This window comes from Podarcis bocagei, assembly GCF_964188305.1.
Source record: "Podarcis bocagei genome assembly, chromosome: 10".
Classification (NCBI taxonomy): Eukaryota; Metazoa; Chordata; class Lepidosauria; order Squamata; family Lacertidae; genus Podarcis; species Podarcis bocagei.
This window is the reverse complement of record NC_138135.1, coordinates 14,507,674-14,526,388: the sequence shown is the minus strand read 5'-3', so window position 1 is coordinate 14,526,388 and position 18,715 is coordinate 14,507,674. Positions and strand designations below refer to the sequence as shown.

General features: G+C 45.3%; 1 protein-coding gene across 1 annotated transcript; it reads left to right on the top strand.

Annotated features, from left to right (window-relative positions):
* Positions 1 to 5,317: 5,317 nt before the first annotated feature.
* KCNJ8 (potassium inwardly rectifying channel subfamily J member 8) lies at positions 5,318 to 13,162 on the top strand. Its single transcript, XM_081210360.1, has 3 exons — positions 5,318 to 5,775; positions 9,170 to 9,639; positions 11,043 to 13,162. Exons 2-3 carry the CDS (start codon positions 9,275 to 9,277, stop codon positions 11,941 to 11,943), a joined length of 1,266 nt encoding a protein of 421 aa, XP_081066486.1. The 5' UTR covers positions 5,318 to 5,775; positions 9,170 to 9,274; the 3' UTR covers positions 11,944 to 13,162.
* Positions 13,163 to 18,715: the final 5,553 nt, after the last annotated feature.

Genomic DNA, 18,715 nt, shown 5'->3' with positions numbered 1-18,715 from the left:
CCTTGACATCTGATGGGAGGTAACCGCCAGAAGGTCCTCGGAGCTGGACTTCAGTGTCTGGGCTGAATGATGGGGGTGGAGATGCTCCTTCAGGTATACTGGGATTTCATTGCCACTATTTTTTTAAAGAAATGAAATATGTGCTGTGTCTTTTACAGTGAAGCCTGTTTTCCTTCAGGCAAAGTCCCAACCTGAACAGGAAGTCTTTACAGTAGCTAGTCTGTGTGTAGATGAAATTATTCCAGTACCTAAAGGTAAAGGGACCCCTGACCATTAGGTCCAGTTGTGGCCGACTCTGGGGTTGCGGCGCTCATCTCGCTCTATGGGCCGAGGGAGCCGCCGTTTGTCCGCAGACAGCTTCCAGGTCATGTGGCCAGCATGACTAAGCTGCTTCTGTCAAACCAGAGCAGCACACGGAAGTGCCGTTTACCTTCCCGCTGGAGCGGTACCTATTTATCTACTTGCACTTGGACATGCTTTCGAACTGCTAGGTTGGCAGGAGCAGGGACCGAGCAACGGGAACTCACCCCGTTGCGGGGATTCGAACCGCCAACCTTCTGATTGGCAAGTCCTAGGCTCTGTGGTTTAACCCACAGTGCCACCCGCGTCCCTATTCCAGTACCTGTGATCCCCTTATTACCTAGAGCAGGGATGGGGGCCCCATTGTCTCCGCATGCTGTTGGACTCCAAACCCCATCAGCATGAGACAGCATGGCCAAAGGTCAGGGATGTAGCTCAGCTGTGGAAGTCACTGTGTTGGCTATCCCAGCAAACATGTATCTCTGGCGGCTCACTGCCCAGCACCTCCTGATGATTGTAGATTGTATGCAATTCCCCCCATATATTTTGGCAAATTTTGGCAAAGCATATTTCCCCTAGCCCAGCCTTTCTCAACCTGTGGGTCCCCAGATTTTGTTGAACTACAACTCCCATCACCCCTAGCTAGCAAGGCCAGAGCTCAGGGGTGATGGGAGATGTAGTCCAACAACATCTGGGGACCCACAGGTTGAGAACCACTGCGTAACCTTATTTGTTTTATAAAATTTATACACCACCTGATTGCAAAAGAAAATCTCAAAGGAGTTTGCAAAAAGATAAAACCATATAACCAAGGAAACGTTTGCAGTGCATTAAAACCCAAGAGGTTAAAATAACAAAAACAGATTAAAATTGACACCAGCATTTCTAAGCCTCTGGTTAGGCTTGCCTAGATGAGAATGTTTTTAGCAGGTGCCGAAAATAGTAAAGTGAAGGTGCCCGCTTGATCTCAATAGGCAGGGAGTTCCAAGGTTTTACAGATGCCAAAGGGGTATTTTCTGTGGCAGTGCCAAATTCACCAATTGAAGCAGTTGAGTAAGGCATTTTTGTATGTCGTTATTGTGGATATTTGCATTCATATGCGCACATAACCATGGTACAGTGGTACCTCGGGTTACATACGCTTCAGGTTATATACGCTTCAGGTTACATCTGCTAACCCAGAAATACTGCTTCAGGTTAAGAACTTTGCTTTAGGATGTGAACAGAAATCGTGCTCTGGCAGCGCGGCAGCAGCAGGAGGCCCCATTAGCTAAAGTGGTGCTTCAGGTTAAGAACAGTTTCAGGTAAGAACGCACCTCCGGAATGAATTAAGTTCTTAACCTGAGGTACCACTGTATATGCGTTTTTGAACATATCAGTTGGATGGAGAACAGCATTGGAGGAATGCAAATTCTGAAGGCTGCATTTCAGTTCAAATGTTATTTGGCGAAGCATGAATTAAGTAGGTATGCATTTAAATACAGAATGGAAATTACACCCACCCCCCAAATGCCTAGGAGCTACAAAAAGGCTCTGAGTAAAAGCAATAATCTTTCATGGAACAAGCTGCCTCCTAGAAATGAAGAACCATCCTTGTGTTCCTTTTGGGATGGGGAAAACAGTTTAATATCGGCGCAGAACTTGCCCTGAAAGCAAGTCTTCCACAATCTGTCCAAGAGGCTGCCACAATTAATTTTGCAAATTACTGAGTGCCTTGACCAGGTTCTAGCCTTTTCTATGTCGTTCTCCAGAGTGGAGTCTATTAAGATTATCATTTCTTGTGAGATAAGAGGACTTTGACTCTTGCAAACGAAGAGCGAGCATGAGACTCGTATCTCAGTCCAAGTCAATTGCATGCCAAAGGAGCGAAGTTTAGTTGCAAGCTATTGGCAGCCCCGTGTGGGACATTGCTATCCAGATGAGTTGTAGAATCACAGAATTGTAGAGTTGGAAGAGACCACGAGGGTCATCTAGTACAAGAGCCAGTGTGGTGTAGTGGTTAAGAGCGGTAGTCACGTAATCTGGATAACCGGGTTCGCGTCTCCGCTCCTCCACATGCAGCTGCTGGGTGACCTTGGGCCAGTCACACTTCTTTGAAGTCTCTCAGCCCCACTCACCTCATAGAGTGTTTGTTGTGGGGGAGGAAGGGAAAGGAGAAGGTTAGCCGCTTTGAGACTCCTGAAGGGGAGTGAAAGGCGGGGTATCAAATCCAAACTCCTCTTCTTCTTCTACAACGCCCAGCAATGCAGGAATCAAATTAGGATGAATGCTCAATAAACTGGTCACCTGGAAGCAACCTGGGTCTCCCCAATCTTACTCTTAAGTCTAAACCACAGCACACTGCCTATCTGATCACTGTCTCCATGGAGCATCTCATTGGCTTCAGGTTGACAGTTAGAGTCACATGCACTTTTCTAAACTTCGTTTTATACAGCAGCCTTATTGTTTATACTTCTGATTATGAACCCTAATAGTTGGCTGGGGTGGGTGGGGGGAGTGGAATCAGATTTCCAAGAATTCAAGTTTCCATTAAACAGACGGCGTTGAGTGCCAGAATTATACACTCTGCCGGCTCAAACCAGTGGGAAAACTTCACGGCCTCCTTCTGCTGTGCCCTGATTAGCTATGTTTTGTTTTGAAATGGGTTTTGGCCTGCATGATTTCTTCAGTTTCCACGGCATATTTCTCAGGGTATGTGTGTGAGAGAGATTTACGTTAAGAAGACCTTTTTATGAGAAGACCAGAGATTTAGAGGAAACGATTTGCCGGTGTTCAAACAGCAATAGCTTGCACTTCGAATGCAAATAATGCACACCATTTTGGGCCTTCACCTTTGGGCAACCACTGCAAGATTTAGAAGACAAGATTAGCTGGGCGCAATCCAGGGAAACTCAGTTACAAGGAAGCCTCATTGAAGTCAAGGGAGTGGCTAAGTTTTCCAGAGGAGGACACAGGCCCAACCGATGTCTTCCAAAACCTTCCATGGCTGCAGGGCTGTCCCACCCATGAGGCCTGATGAAGCAGTAGCCTTAGGCAGCAGATCCAGTCTGCGCAGAGCATGGTGTTATATATTCAGTGGTCTGTGTTTGCCTGAGTTTGAGCCTGGACTAAGGATTCTGAGCTCCTGCGTCCTGATTCGATACATGATGTCCAATCACAGAACATTTCAGGACTTGGGCCTCTGCTATTGGCCCTTGGAGTCATGATTCACAGCTTAGAAGTTGAGACAGCCAATCACGTTGGGAGTGGGAGTGACCCAGGCTTTCAGGAATGTATATAAGCAGTTGCTTTGCCCCTGTTTCCTAGTTATGTAGGTCATGAAATGTTCTTGCTGTTATCACTGTGTCTTGCCTCGTGGGAACCCACCTACACTTCACACGCCATCAGCCATCAGCACAGAAAGAAGAAGTGGGGGATCTATGGAGGAAGAATTGGTGGCGGTGGCACAGGGGCTACAGAGGAGGAGAAAATGGGAGCAGGAGAGTGTCTTCTCAGATTCCATGTCCAGTACTTGGACGGACCCTCCAAGTGTCTCTATTTACCAGGGACAGTCCTGGATTTACAGAAGCCATCCCGGTTTCTGATTTGATTCCAGAATGTCCCGCTTTTCCTTAGGACGTCCCTATTTTCATCGGAATGTAGAGTTCTGTGACCCCGCCACCAAGCCAAGGAGATAAATAACTATGCAGCCTTTAGAAGACACCTGAAGGCAGCCCTGTATGGGGAAGTGTTTTTTTTTTTTAAAAAAGTGTTAAATGTTTTATTGTTTATTTTATTTATTGAATTTATATACCGCACTATACCGGCAGGTCTCAGGGTGGTTCACAGAATAAAATCAAAATATAAAACCACAAAATACATAATCAAAACAACAACAACAACTCAATAACTCCCCACCCCCCAAAACCCCCACATTTTAAAAGGGCATGGGATGTCAATCAAACAGACCAAAGGCCTGGTTTAAAAGGAACATTTTTGCATGGCGCCTATAGGTCTATAGGCGCCAGGTGAACCTCCCTGGGGAGAGCATTCCACAGACAGGGAGCCACTGCATAGAAGGCCCCGTTCTCATGTTGCCACCCTCCAGACCTCTCGAAGAGGAGGCACACAAAGGTGGAACTCAGAAGGTGATCTCAGGGTCCAGGTAGGTTCATATTAAGTTTTCATATACGTTGGAAGCTGCCCAGAGTGTCTGGGGCAACCCAGTCCGATGGGTGGGGTATACATAATAAAATTGTTATCATCATTATTATGGAATCGGACATCCCTATTCTGTGCAAATAGGACATTCCAGGATCAAATCAGAAACCAGGATGGCTTCTGCAGTATCTTCTGTGACATTGCAAGGGATCCCAGATTGCATGTTATGTACTGAGTTGAATAGGATCCAAAATGCAACAGTCTGATTGGTCCTAGAACAATAGGATTCAGAATGCAGCAGTCTGATTGGTCCTAGGACAATGCAGCAGTATGACTGGTCTGCAGGAGCCACCCAATCCAGCTCCAGATAGAAGTGAATCCACAACCTGATTGGCCTACAGGAGAATTCCGGAATTAGCCAATCACATGCAGCCCATTGTGTAAATAATGTATATAAAACAGATACTTTGAGGGGACTTTCATTCCCTCCTCACCACTATGAGCTGAATAAAGAGCATGAAATCCACTCTTGACTCTGAGTATATTTCATCGCACCTCTTAAATCACATGGCACAACAGCTAAGGGAGAGCACTATATTGCCTGCTGGGCCTCCCAAGAGAGGTTCGACCCCTATAAGGTCAGAAAGGTCACATATTTCAGCCCCCTGTTTCTTATGGAAAACAGCCAACCACCGAATCAACTGGCCGGGATGGAGACTCCGAAGATGGAGTTTCTTTGCTGTAGCTTGTCACTGAGTCCTATTCAGGCCAGAGGTTAAAAGAGAATTTAATTCTCTCTCTCTCTCTCTTGCTCTCTGCGTCAGTGGTGCTTGGACTGGGGCCAGCATCCCTCCCCCTGCTCTCTCTGTCCCATCCCCAAACTCAGGGGAAACGCTGAAAACTTTGCAACGATCTGTATGTCGAGGGAGGAGGAAGATGAGAAGAGGCAGGGCTCTGGTTGCTGCTACTGTTGATGTCAAAATTCCTCTCTCCTACCTAGCGCCATACACAGCCTCAGCCAGCCTTTCCTGAATTTGGATCTCCTTCATCCACTCTCTCTCTCCTCCGCCCCTCCCTCTTCCTCTCCGCCGAAGAACATCTCCCGGGCCACGGCAGACCAAATCATGGCTCTGCCAACTCTCTGACCACCACGTCCAGTCTGCAGACCAGGCGGCTGAAGAATCCCAGAGGGGAGCAGAGAGTGAGGAAGACCAGCAATACCTGCGTCTTAAATCCTGCCTTTTGCCTCTTGGGGATTCAGCTGCCATGGAATCTCAAAGGATCTGGCCAGGCTAAGCGCCCAGGCTGCATCTGTTCTGTTGCTGCAGAATCTCTGTAAGTTTCCACTTTCTTTCTTGGGTTTGTCTGAGTTCCCTTAGTCGGTGTCCCCTTAATGCTAAGGAAGACAGTTCAGGTGTCTGCAGCTGTTGCAGCTTCGCATTTTCATTTGGCGTCCCCACACCCCAGGACTTAAAACAAGCTGTTATCCCCTCCTCTCAAAGTAACTTTTATGTAAGAGTTCTGGTGGTGGATTTTGAAAGTGATGCTCTGTGCTTTTGGAGAGTCACATCTCTGTTCTGGAAGGGATTTTCTCCCTTGTCTAAGGCAGGGTTGGCTGTAAGAAATATACAGCGGTACCTCGGGTTAAGAACTTAATTCGTTCCGGAGGTCCGTTCTTAAGCTGAAACTTTCTTAACCTGAGGTACCACTTTAGCTAATGGGTCCTCCCACTGCTGCCGCCGCACAATTTCTGTTCTCATCCTGAAGCAAAGTTCTTAACCCGAGCTAATATTTCTGGGTTAGGGGAGTCTGTAACCTGAAGCGTCTGTAACCTGAGGTACCACTGTACGAGTTACAAGAAGGGATTTCAGACATGCTCAGAAGAACTCTTATTAGCATGGCTCAGGGCTCATACTGAGGGGAAAAGAGCCCTCGCTTGCCCCTGCTCAGATTAAAAAGTGCCTGCAGGATGACATAGTCTTTATTTTTTATTTTCCGTTTTTCAGGCTTCATGGGATTATTCGTAGCAGACATTTCCGTTGAATATTATGTCAACACTTATAGGTATTTCACGTTTTACTAGTCAAGAAGCAGCAATCAACTATGTTTTACTCAGAGTACATCCAACGAAATGCATAAACATGCCCAAGTTAGGTCCATTTATTTCAATAGGTCTACTCTGACTTAAAACTTAGTTCAGCGCCGCTCATTCTGTGTCCTTGGTTTGTTGTACAACATTTCTCCTGACATGAAGCACATGTGCAAACGTGCTTGGGAGAACTAGCATTTTATTTGGAGGACTAGCATTTAAAATGCTAGAAGCAAGCTTTTGAGTCAAACAGGGCTCTTCAATCAGGCTAGATATTTATTTATTGTTTGCTTGTTTTGCGGACCACAGGGTAATGGGATATCACTTTCCTGGGCTACTGAATACTTGCCCTTAATACTGTATCCCAGCCATTTCTGGATTAGCAATTTCTGTGCTTCTGGGTGTCATGCATATAGGAAGAGCCCTGTGTGACTCAAAAACTTGCTTCCTGCATTGTAAATAAACACCAGATTCCCAAACAAAGATGCTTTCTCTTTCTTGTATCATGAAACTGACACAACTGCTAAGGCTCTGCTTATCTCCTAGTGTTTCTCAGCCTTTGTTGGGAAGACCCCCAAATGCATTCATATACAGTACAGTGGTACCTCGGGTTAAGTACTTAATTCGTTCCGGAGGTCCGTTCTTAACCTGAAACTGTTCTTAACCTGAAGCACCACTTTAGCTAATGGGGCCTCCTCCTGCTGCTACACCACCGGAGCACAATTTCTGTTCTCATCCTGAAGCAAAGTTCTTAACCTGAGGTACTATTTCTGGGTTAGCGGAGTCTGTAACCTGAAGCGTATGTAACCCGAGGTACCACTGTATTCCATTTGCTAGAAACATGCAGGTATAATGTGGGAAAGAGTTAAAACAGTGCGTTTAACCTTTCATGTTGCCCAAGAAAGTATTAATTAAACCCAAACGGCCTTTGGATGATGTTTATATGAGTTTAGTTGGCGAACGTGTGGAGTTTTGCTTTTCTAGGGCACAAATCCTTTGTGGGACTCATCCATAGAATCATAGAATGGTAGAGTTGGAAGGGGCCCGAGGGTCATCTAGTCCAACCCCCGTAAAGCAGGAATCTCAACTCAAGCATCCATGGCAGATGGCCACCCAACCTCTGCTTAAAAACCTGCAAGGAAGCAGAGTCCACTACCTGCCGTCTGTTCCACTGTTGAACAGCTCTTACCTGCAGAAAGTTCTTTCTAATGTTTAGCCAGAATCACCTTTCTTGTAATTTGAATACATCAGTTTGGGTCCTACCCTCTGAAGCAGAAGAAAAGTGGCTTGTTCCATTTTCCATGTGACAGCTCTTCAGATTGACAAACTATATATTTTTGCAGGGGTCGGTGGGGGGAAGACGATTTCATTATCAAGGAATGCAAGTCCAATGGAACTGCAGAGTTAAAGTAAATTATCAAATCATAAATTCTAGCATGAAGGGGCCTACAAAATAATATAATTTGGCATCTGAACAATTGGCATTATAATTTGGTATTGTGACAATGAGGCTTTTACTGGGTTATTGCAATTGAAAACTAACAAAAAGTATTACACTAAAAAAAAGGAAGTCCAATGGAATCATGAAAACAAATGCTTTGAAGTTGCAATCCAGAATATATATATTTTTATTGACTTAAGAAAATTATACAGACAGCAAAACGAAGACGTCTAAGTTAACATTGCCTTCTACCGATAAGAAATAATAATAACTATTACAATAATGAAAATACTAAAAGTACATTTACTTCCCCTTTTGAACTTCTATTCTGGTTACAATATATTACTATTCTATAAGGATCTATTATATCCTTTGCTGTCCCATATATTATTTTATTACCCAAATTCAACCTAACCCTCCCCTCCACCCCACTGCTTCCCTTCACCTGTGTGAGATCTTCCCAACATAATATTTTTTTCTAGTTGCTTTAACAAAATAAAATAACATGAAAACTGATAAATTATAATTACTTGTCCTTAAACGCTTAACAATTGCCTATTAAGAGTTCTGCTTTAACACCCTATTTCTTCACGTATTCACCTATACATTCCCATTCTGTATAGAATTTTTGATTGGAGCAGCCCAGAATTCTTGGATTTGTTTGTACAAGAGTGCAAAAGTTCTCCTAACTTGTACAGAAACCGTTGATCCTCAGATGAGAATCCCCACCCTCCTGGCAAATCTCCCCCAAATTTCTTTCCTAAAGGTAAAGGTAAAGGGACCCCTGACCATTAGGTCCAGTCGTGGCCGACTCTTGGGTTGCGGCGCTCATCTCGCTTTATTGGCCGAGGGAGCCGGCGTACAGCTTCTGGGTCATGTGGCCATCATGACTAAGCAGCTTCTGGCGAACCAGAGCAGTGCACGGAAATGCCGTTTACCTTCCCGCCGGAGCGGTACCTATTTATCTACTTGCACTTTGACGTGCTTTTGAACTGCTATGTTGGCAGAAGCTGGGACAGAGCAATGGGAGCTCACCCCGTTGCGGGGATTCGAACCACCAACCTTCTGATCGGCAAGTCCTAGGCTCTGTGGTTTAACCCACAGCGCCACCCATGTCCTAGCTAGGCCTATAATCATTGGCAAGAATGGAGTGAATTAGTGGGATGGGATGACTTATGCAAGCTCCTTTCTTTCTCCAGAATCGGATAGAGCAAACAGAATACACGAGAGGTCTCTATAGGATTCTTCCATCCTCTCCACCTCTGCCCATTTTCGGTTGATCGGTGGACTATGGTGACAGGGAGATGCTAGCCAGGAAGAGCATCATCCCCGAAGAGTATGTCCTCGCACGGATCGCGGCCGAGAACCTGGGCAAGCCGCGCGTCAGAGACCGGCAACAGAAAGCCCGCTTCATCGCCAAGAACGGGGCTTGCAACTTGGCTCACAAGAACATCCGCGAGCAAGGGCGCTTCCTGCAGGACATCTTCACCACCCTGGTGGACCTGAAGTGGCGCCACACACTGGTCATCTTCACCATGTCCTTCCTGTGCAGCTGGCTCTTCTTCGCCATGATGTGGTGGCTGGTGGCCTTTGCTCACGGGGACATGGACAAGCCGTGCACAACCAGCGAGGACATCAATAGGTGGAAGCCTTGCGTCACTTGCGTCAGGTAATAGTGACAATGACTGATTAAATTTCTTGCCGCAAGCAACTCAAAGCAACTATACGAAAAGCAAAAGGAAAGCCGTACATTGATTAAAACCAAGGGGGAAATACGCCAGAAAAATTAAATACAGTTGTACCTTGGAAGTCAAACGGAATCCGTTCCAGAAGTCCATTCGACTTCCAAAATGTTCAAGAACCAAGGCGCAGCTTCTGATTGGCTGCAGGCAGCTGCTGCAGCCAATCAGAAGCCGCAATGGACGTTCGTGTTCCAAAGGACGTTTGCAAAATGGAACAATCACTTCTGGGTCTGCGGCATTCAGGAGCCAAAACGTTTGTCTTGCCAAACGTTCAACTTCCGAGGTACAACTGTACATTTAAAATGTTGTGAACCGACCTGAGATCTAAGGATGAGGGGCAGTGTACAAATTTTAACAACAACACCACACACACACACACACACACACACACACACACACACACACACACTGATTTACAAGACCATAGATCATTATCATCCAAAATCCTAGCTGAATGATTTTGCCTGGTACCTAAACATATCCAGTGTTGGAGTCAGGTGAGTCTCCCTGGGGAGAAGAAGAGTTTGGATTTGATATCCCGCTTTATCACTACCTGAAGGAGTCTCAAAGCGGCTCACATTCTCCTTTCCCTTCCTCCCCCACAACAAACACTCTGTGAGGTGAGTGAGGCTAAGAGACTTCAGAGAAGAGTGACTAGCCCAAGGTCACCCAGCAGCTGCATGTGGAGGAGCGGAGACACGAACCCGGTTCACCAGATTACAAGTCTACTGCTCCTAACTACTACACCACACTGGCTCTCAATTGAGCAGCAACCACAGAAAAGGCCCGCTCTCTTGTTGCTACCCTCTGGACTTCCTATAGAGGGGGCACTTGAAGAAAAGTCCCAGTTGATGATTGCATCCATCCACTTTCTCCATGCCATGGAGAATTTTACAAAAATATTCTATCTTGTTGCCTCTTACTCACCTTTCCTCTAAAAGCTCCCCTCCCCACTGGTCTCCCAGAACCAGAAGAGGCATGAAAAGAGCGGAGGAGATATTGGTGACAGGCAGGCACAGTCTCTGATTGCTTGGGGAAAGCCCTGCAGAGGAGGGGACTTAGCTAGCTATGGGGAGGCAGGGACCTTCAGTCCAGCAACTGCTTCATGGGGGCAATACCTGCCAGAGATGAGCCGCTGTGCTCATTAGGCCTGACACTCCTGTGCAGATCATAATTTTGCTAATAAAGAGTTAACTCCATCTTGCACAGTGTGATATACTGCTGGCTCGTTCCCGACGGTACATAAGTTTCAGTAATGGATAACACGAGTCACCCTTCATACAGTATTTGATAATGGTGTGCATTGTTTCCCCTCTCTCCTTTCCCTTAGGTCTTTCACCTCCGCTTTCCTCTTCTCTATTGAGGTCCAGGTGACCATTGGCTTTGGAGGGAGGATGATGACCGAAGAATGTCCCATAGCGATCACCGTACTGATGCTCCAGAACATTGTGGGCTTGATCATCAACGCCGTCATGTTGGGCTGCATCTTCATGAAGACGGCGCAGGCACACCGGCGAGCCGAGACCTTGATATTCAGCCGGAACGCGGTCATCGCCGTACGCAATGGCAAACTCTGCTTCATGTTTCGGGTTGGGGACCTGAGGAAAAGCATGATCATCAGTGCTTCGGTGCGGATCCAGGTGGTCAAGAAGACCACCACCCCTGAAGGAGAAGTCATCCCGATCCACCAGCTAGACGTCCCGGTAGACAATCCCATTGAGAGCAACAATATTTTCCTAGTGGCCCCTTTGATTATTTGCCACATCATTGACAAGCGGAGTCCTCTTTACGACATCTCCGCCAATGACTTGGCCAACCAAGACCTAGAGATCATTGTCATACTTGAAGGTGTGGTGGAAACCACTGGAATCACCACCCAAGCAAGAACGTCCTACATATCCGAAGAGATCCTCTGGGGCCACCGCTTCGTGCCCATCGTAGCAGAAGAAGAAGGGGCCTACGCTGTTGACTACTCCAAGTTCGGCAACACAAGCAAAGTCGCAGCACCGCGTTGCAGTGCCAAGGAGCTGGATGAGAAGCCTTCCATCCTCATCCAGACCCTCCAGAAGAGCGAGCTGTCACACCAGAACTCCCTGAGGAAACGCAATTCCATGCGGAGGAATAACTCCATAAGGAGGAACAACTCCATGAGGAGGAATAATTCGTCCTTTGTGGTGCCCAAGGTCCAGTTCATGACACCGGAAGGAAACCAGAACTTGCTGGAGACATGACAGGTCTCAAGCAACCCCACACCCTATTCTGTAAAAAAAAGACCTCTTAAGACATTTGTGTTAACTCGGTGTAAAAAATTAATGGAGCTGGGAGCTATTTATTATGTGCGAGCACCAGGTCGAACCAAACGAAGCAGGGGTAGGGGACGTGTTGCCCTCCAGATGATGTTGGACTACAGTTCCCATCATTCCTAACTTTTGGCCATGCTAGCAGGGTCTGGTGGGAGCCCAGAGCCCCACAACACCTGGAGGGCCACAGGTCCCTCACCCCTGAAATAGAGAGAAACACTGTAATTGTAGTGTAGTTGTCACTGACATGGTCTACCAGAGCCAGGCCCACCTTCCAGCATGTGTACCATTTTAGACCGGAGAACTTTCCTCTAGACTAGCCTTCCTCCGCCCAGTGTCCTTCAGGTGTTGCAGGACTTCAGCTCCCATCAGCCCCAGTCAGCATGGCCAATGGGCAGGGGTGTTGGGAGTTGTAGTCCAACAACATCTGGAGGGCACAAGATGGTTCCATACAAAAATACAATGAATCCCTTCAGGTTTTTTTAAGCTCTTCAGAGACTAAACTAGGCCAGTGTCAGGAGGGAGCCAGCAATAAATCACACAGAGTAAGTGAAGTTAACTCTTTATTAGAAGAAACAGGATCTGTTCAGGAGTGCCCCTATGAGGCAGTTGCAGAGACTAAAGGTCCCTGCCTTCCACAGCTGCCTAAGTCTCTTCCTCTCCAGGGCTTTTCACAAGCAATCTGAGACTGCGCCAGCATGTCTGCCTTTGCTCCTCCCACTTCATGCCTTCCTGGTCTTGGAAGACCATCGGAGAGGGGAGCTTGCTCCAGGCGAAGTTCAAAGTTCTGGCATTTCTGTAAACAACCCTAAATGACCTAGAGTACTTCTTGAACCAAGGATTTGGATCCAGCCTTAGAATTATGCTTAAATCAACAGGACTTGAGTAGAATGATCTGAAATATTACCATGCCCCTGCAGCGATCAGAAGTGGGTGGAAAAAGAGGTGAGGTAAAATTCACTATGTAGTAAGATTCTGTGTAGGGTACGTTTACCAGCAAATACCACAGTTATTGTCATTCAAATCTTTTTTTTTAAAAAAAGAAAATAATGCACATCAGAAAACTATATTAAGAACCTCAGCATATGTAGATCTTCTAGTCGTCCACTTCTTAAAGACAACCTTTTTAAATAAAGTTTTTCCCCACTTTCTTTGTTGTGATGTGTAATTATGTTTAGGTTTTATGTCCTGAAACTCTGCCTATGTCCCTCCATGTCAGTTGGCTAGCTAGATGCTCACTTTGGATCAGTGAGATCTGGAACTGTGATTGAGCCAACTGATGACAAGAAGAGACAACCATGAATCATAACAATATCAGGACCGCAGCATCATTTCTCTAGGCCTGGTTCAAACACTGATTTTTCAAAATTCCACTATATATATTGTTATGGGGGGGGGGGTGGCTATCCAGTGAGTTTTAGAATCAACCACAAGAAGCTGTTGAGCCAGTCAGACATTTCTCCTTATCAGGAAATCGCCTTAGCTGGCCAGCTAAGCGCTCTCATCAGCATCTTAAAGATGCTGTGTTGCCATAGCGACAGCTAAGTGATGGTGATCTACAGGAGAGTGGGATAGGCATTTTCCCCACCTGCCTTCACCTGGCTAGATGCAACATTAACCTAGGATGGGGAACAATAGGTCACGGAGGGTTTTTGTGTGTGTGAGAGAGTGTGTGTATTGGCTGATGCTGGAAGCTGGATACACAGCGGATTGTCTCACTCTGTGCTGGACCCAAAGCTATGTCTTTGAGATCCCTTGGAAACCTAACGGGGAGGGAAAGGTCTGTTGAAATGTCAATGCTGTGAGCCCTTCCATGCTAGCCTCAGGTTCTCTCTGTGTGTGTAAATAAAACCATAAATCCTAAAGGCACCACATTGACCTTCATTCCAAGGAAACTGAACCCCAGGTAAGATCTGGAATCACTGAAGTCTCTCACTACTCAGAGATTTGGGACGCATGGATAGATCTAGCTATCATAGGAACATAGGAAGATGCCTTCTACTGAATCAGACCATTATTCCATTAGTCTAGCTCAGTATTGTCTACACAGTCCTCCCTGAGGATTGAACTGGAGACCTTCTGCTTTAAAAGCAGATGCTCTACCGCTGACCTATGGCTAAAAAATATAAGCTCTCCGTGTTGCTTACAGGCCATTAGACACTATAAGCAAGGCAAACTTACAAAAACCAAGCAAACAGAAGACACCTCACAAAAGGAAAATGGGCTGGGAGGGAGGAGGAAGTACGCAAGATATAAGTTATTGGTTCCAAGCTCCTCTGATGACCAGCTGGAGAGGAAAACGTTGAGAAGTGGAGGAGCATAAAGTACCGTATTTTTCTCTCTATAAGATGCACCAGACCTCAAGACGCACCTAGTTTTTGGAGGAGGAAAACAAGAAAAAAAATATTCTGAATCTCAGAAGCCAGAACAGCAAGAGGGATCACTGCGCAGTAAAAGCAGCAACCCCTCTTGCTGTTCTGGCTTCTGGGATGGCTGCACAGCCTGCATTCGCTCCATAAGACACACACACATTTCCCCTTACTTTTTAGGAGGGAAAAAGTGAGTCTTATAGAGCAAAAAATACGGCAGTTGTTTCTCGGCTCTGCCAATGGATAGGCCCTGCATCCCTGTTCATTTCTCCGTTGGTTGGGGAGGTTGGATGGGGGGTTTGTGAGCTGAGACTCCTGAATTGCAGGGGGTTGGACTAGATGACCCAAAGGGTCCCTTCCAACTCTAACAACTCTATGATTCCTCAGCAGAGCTGGTGGTGGCTCTGCGTCAGCATTTTGCTCTTGCTTTGTTTTTCCAAAACAGGCCAAGGAAAGCCTTGCCAGTTCTGAAAGAAACAGAATAACTGATGGATCTCCTTTAGCTTATTTATGCTTTGGCTGCCTGGCTTATATTTATAGCCAGTTGCTGAAGGAGCTTGCTACGCCCTCTAACTGTGAAGACAGGTGACTCCGTGCTGAAGGAAATGGCAGAGTCCAAGCAGAGGGTCTCTCAGGAAAAAGAGAGAAGGATCCACAAGCTCCTAGGAACCCTAAGGTATATGGAAGCACAAATCTGAAACCTTTTAAAAATTAAATCTAAGGGGGGCAAAAATAACCTCAAAACAGCCCCATGAGGACTGAGCATACTCAGTAACCACAGAATGTGTGTCAGTTAGGGAGGTGGGAAGTTAAAAGGAAATGAGGAGGGATGGAACGGAGTATCTTGAAGATGGGCCTGGCTGGCTGGAACCCTGAACAGGAGTGCTTTTATTAGAAGGATAAAGGTAAAGGTACCCCTGACCATTAGGTCTAGTCGTGACCGACTCTATGGTTGCTGTGCTCATCTCGCTTTATTGGCCGAGGGAGCCGGCGTACAGCTTCCAGGTCATGTGGCCAGCATGACTAAGCCGCTTCTGGCGAACCAGAGCAGTGCACGGAAACACCGTTTACCTTCCCGCCGGAGCGGGACCTATTTATGTACTTGCACTTTGACGTGCTTTTGAGCTGCTAGGTTGGCAGGAGCAGGGACTGAGCAACGGGAGCTCACCCTGTCACGGGGATTCAAACCACCAACCTTCTGATCGGCAAGTCCTAGGCTCTGTGGTTTAACCCATAGCGCCACCCGCATCCCTATTAGAAGGATATGCAGTGGCAATATTTGTTGCTGCCCCTGCTTTCCTACAGATATTACTTATACACGAGTGACAAAGGCTCTTTAGATGTGGTTCTCTGTCAGTTCCACAGTGCACACTAGATTCCTGAGGCTGAATTCATTTACTCACATTCTGGGGACAGTAAATCATACCAGCAGCACGGACTCCCAGTGTCCCTGGGATCTTGGTGTCCCAGAGTACAATGCTATTTATCTTTCCTTCTCACTGCCAGTTGGATGGCAAACGCTGTTGGAGCCATAGAGATATAAAAACAATGCAGTAACAAACCTCGTTGCCTGGAGATGGAATTTCCTTTCGATTGGGATAAAGCAGAGGGAAGAAATCACAGGAACAGGGTCTCAATGTGGCTCTCCAGACTTCCATATCTGGCCCTCCATTTCTGGATTGGATAAAGGTAAAGGGACCCCTGACCATTAAGTCCAGTCGTGGCCGACTCTATTTTTTTTTTTTTTATAAAATTTTTTTATTGCGTTTCTTTCCATAGGTTAACAGATTTGTTTACATAACAACATGCAAGAAACATTTTTTATATATAAAGAAAAGAAAAGAAAAAGAAGAAAAAGTTAAGAAATTTTCATAATGTCCTTCGACAATTCACTTTTGGACCTCCTCGCATCCTCTCGGCATTGCATTCATTGTTCTAACCAGTTCAGCAATTTGTTATCTTGTTTCCCATCTTATTATACCTTTAAATTTATTATGTTACCAAATTTTGAAAATTTGTAATTTAGTTTTAACACTCTTAATAAACATAATATTTTGTTTCTAATTTGTCTCGTTTTTTTTCCCATCAATACTTACTTTATCATTTACTTAACTAAATTGCAGAAGCATAACGTTTCTTAATCGTACACAATCTTAACATTCAAACAACTTATAATATTTTTGCAAATAGTCCTTAAATTTTTTCCAGTCCTCCTCCATTGTTTCTTCGCTCAGATCTCGAATTCTGCCAGTCATTTCTGCCAACTCCATGTAGTCCATCAGCTGCGTCTGCCAGTCCTCCAGTGTGGGTAAATCTGGTGTCTTCCAGAGCTTTGCGATAAGAATCCTAGCTGCTGTAGTTGCATACATAAACAAGGTTCTATCCTTCTTTGGCACCTTCCGGTCCACCATGCCCAGAAGAAAGGCCTCTGGTTTCTTAGAAAAGGTATATCTAAATACCTTTTTCAGCTCATTATGTATCATTTCCCAAAAGGCCTTTACTTTCGGGCAGGTCCACCAGAGGTGAAAGAATGTCCCTTCTGCCTCCTTGCATTTCCAACACTTATTATCAGAAAGATGATATATTTTAGCCAACTTGACTGGGGTCATGTACCACCGGTATACCATTTTCATAATGTTCTCTTTCAAGGCACTACATGCCGTGAATTTCATACCGGTGTTCCATAACCTTTCCCAGTCCTCAGACATAATGTTGTGTCCTACATCCTGTGCCCATTTTATCATAGCAGATTTAACTGTCTCATCCTGTGTGTTCCATTTAAGCAGCAAGTCATACATCCTCGAAAGTACCTTAGTCTTTGGTTCTAGTAACTCTGTCTCCAGTTTCGATTTCTCCAACTGGAAACCCACTTTTTTATCCATTTTAAATACCTCTTGCATTTGAGCATAATGTAACCAATCTCGCACCTTATTTTTTAGTTTGTCCTGGCTTTGGAGCTTCCAATTATCTCCAACTCTTTCAATCAATTCCCAATATTTTGGCCAGTAGGCCTCCATATTGGGCCTTTTTTTAGAAATCTTGGCTTCCACTGGTGATAACCACCTCGGGGTCTTGCTTTCTAATAAGTCCTTGTACTTCATCCAGACGGCAAAAATTGATTTTCTGACAATATGGTTTTTAAACAGTTTATGAACCTTCGCCTTGTCATACCACAAGTATGCATGCCAACCATAAACATTGTCAAACCCTTCCAGATCTAGGACATCGGTGTTTTCCAACAGAAACCAATCCTTCAGCCAGCAGAAGGCTGCAGCCTCATAGTACAACCTTAAATCCGGCAGGGCAAACCCCCCTCTTTCTTTTGAGTCAGTTAGTATTTTGAATTTAATTCGGGGCTTTTTGCCCTGCCAGACAAACTTAGAGATATCCTTCTGCCATTTTCCAAAACATTCCATTCTGTCCACGACCTGGAGGGTTTGAAATAAAAATAACATTTTTGGCAAAACACACATCTTTATAGCTGCGATTCGGCCTGACAAGGTAAGTTTCAATCTTGACCAAATATCCAAGTCTTTTTTAATTTCCGACCAACATTTTTCATAATTATCTTTAAATAGATTTAAGTTTTTGGTGGACAAAGATACCCCCAGGTATTTCACTTTTTTAACCACACTTAACTCTGTCTCTTTCTGGTACCCCTCTATCTCTGTAGGCGTCAAATTTTTGGCCAAAACCTTAGTTTTTTGTTTGTTTAGCTTGAATCCCGCCACCCGACCAAACTCCAAAATAAGTTCAAGAACTCTTTTTGTACTAGATTCTGGCTCCTGTACTGTGATGACTAGGTCATCTGCAAAAGCTTTCAGTTTGTATTGTTTCGCTCCGACCACTATACCCTGCACCAACTGGTCCTCCCTGATCATATTCAGCAGAACCTCCAGAACAGAAATAAATAACAGAGGGGATAAAGGGCACCCCTGTCGTGTCCCTTTTTCAATTTGGAGTTCCTCCGATACCACATTGTTCACTATCAATTTAGCTTTTTGTTCTGAATAGATTGCTTCTAGTCCATTTTCAAACCCCCGTCCCACTCCCATCCCTTTCAAGTTTTTCTTCATAAACATCCAAGAAATGTTGTCAAATGCTTTCTCCGCATCAATAAAAATTAAAGCGGCCCTTGTGTTTCTAATTCGCAACAACTCCAGTATATCAATAATGTTCCTAGTGTTGTCAGACATATGTCTGCCAGGGAGAAAGCCTGCTTGGTCCTTGTGAATTACTTCATTTAGTACATTTTTAAGTCTATTTGCTAAAATGTCTGCAAATATTTTGTAATCCACATTCAGGAGTGAGATGGGACGGTAATTCTTAAGCTG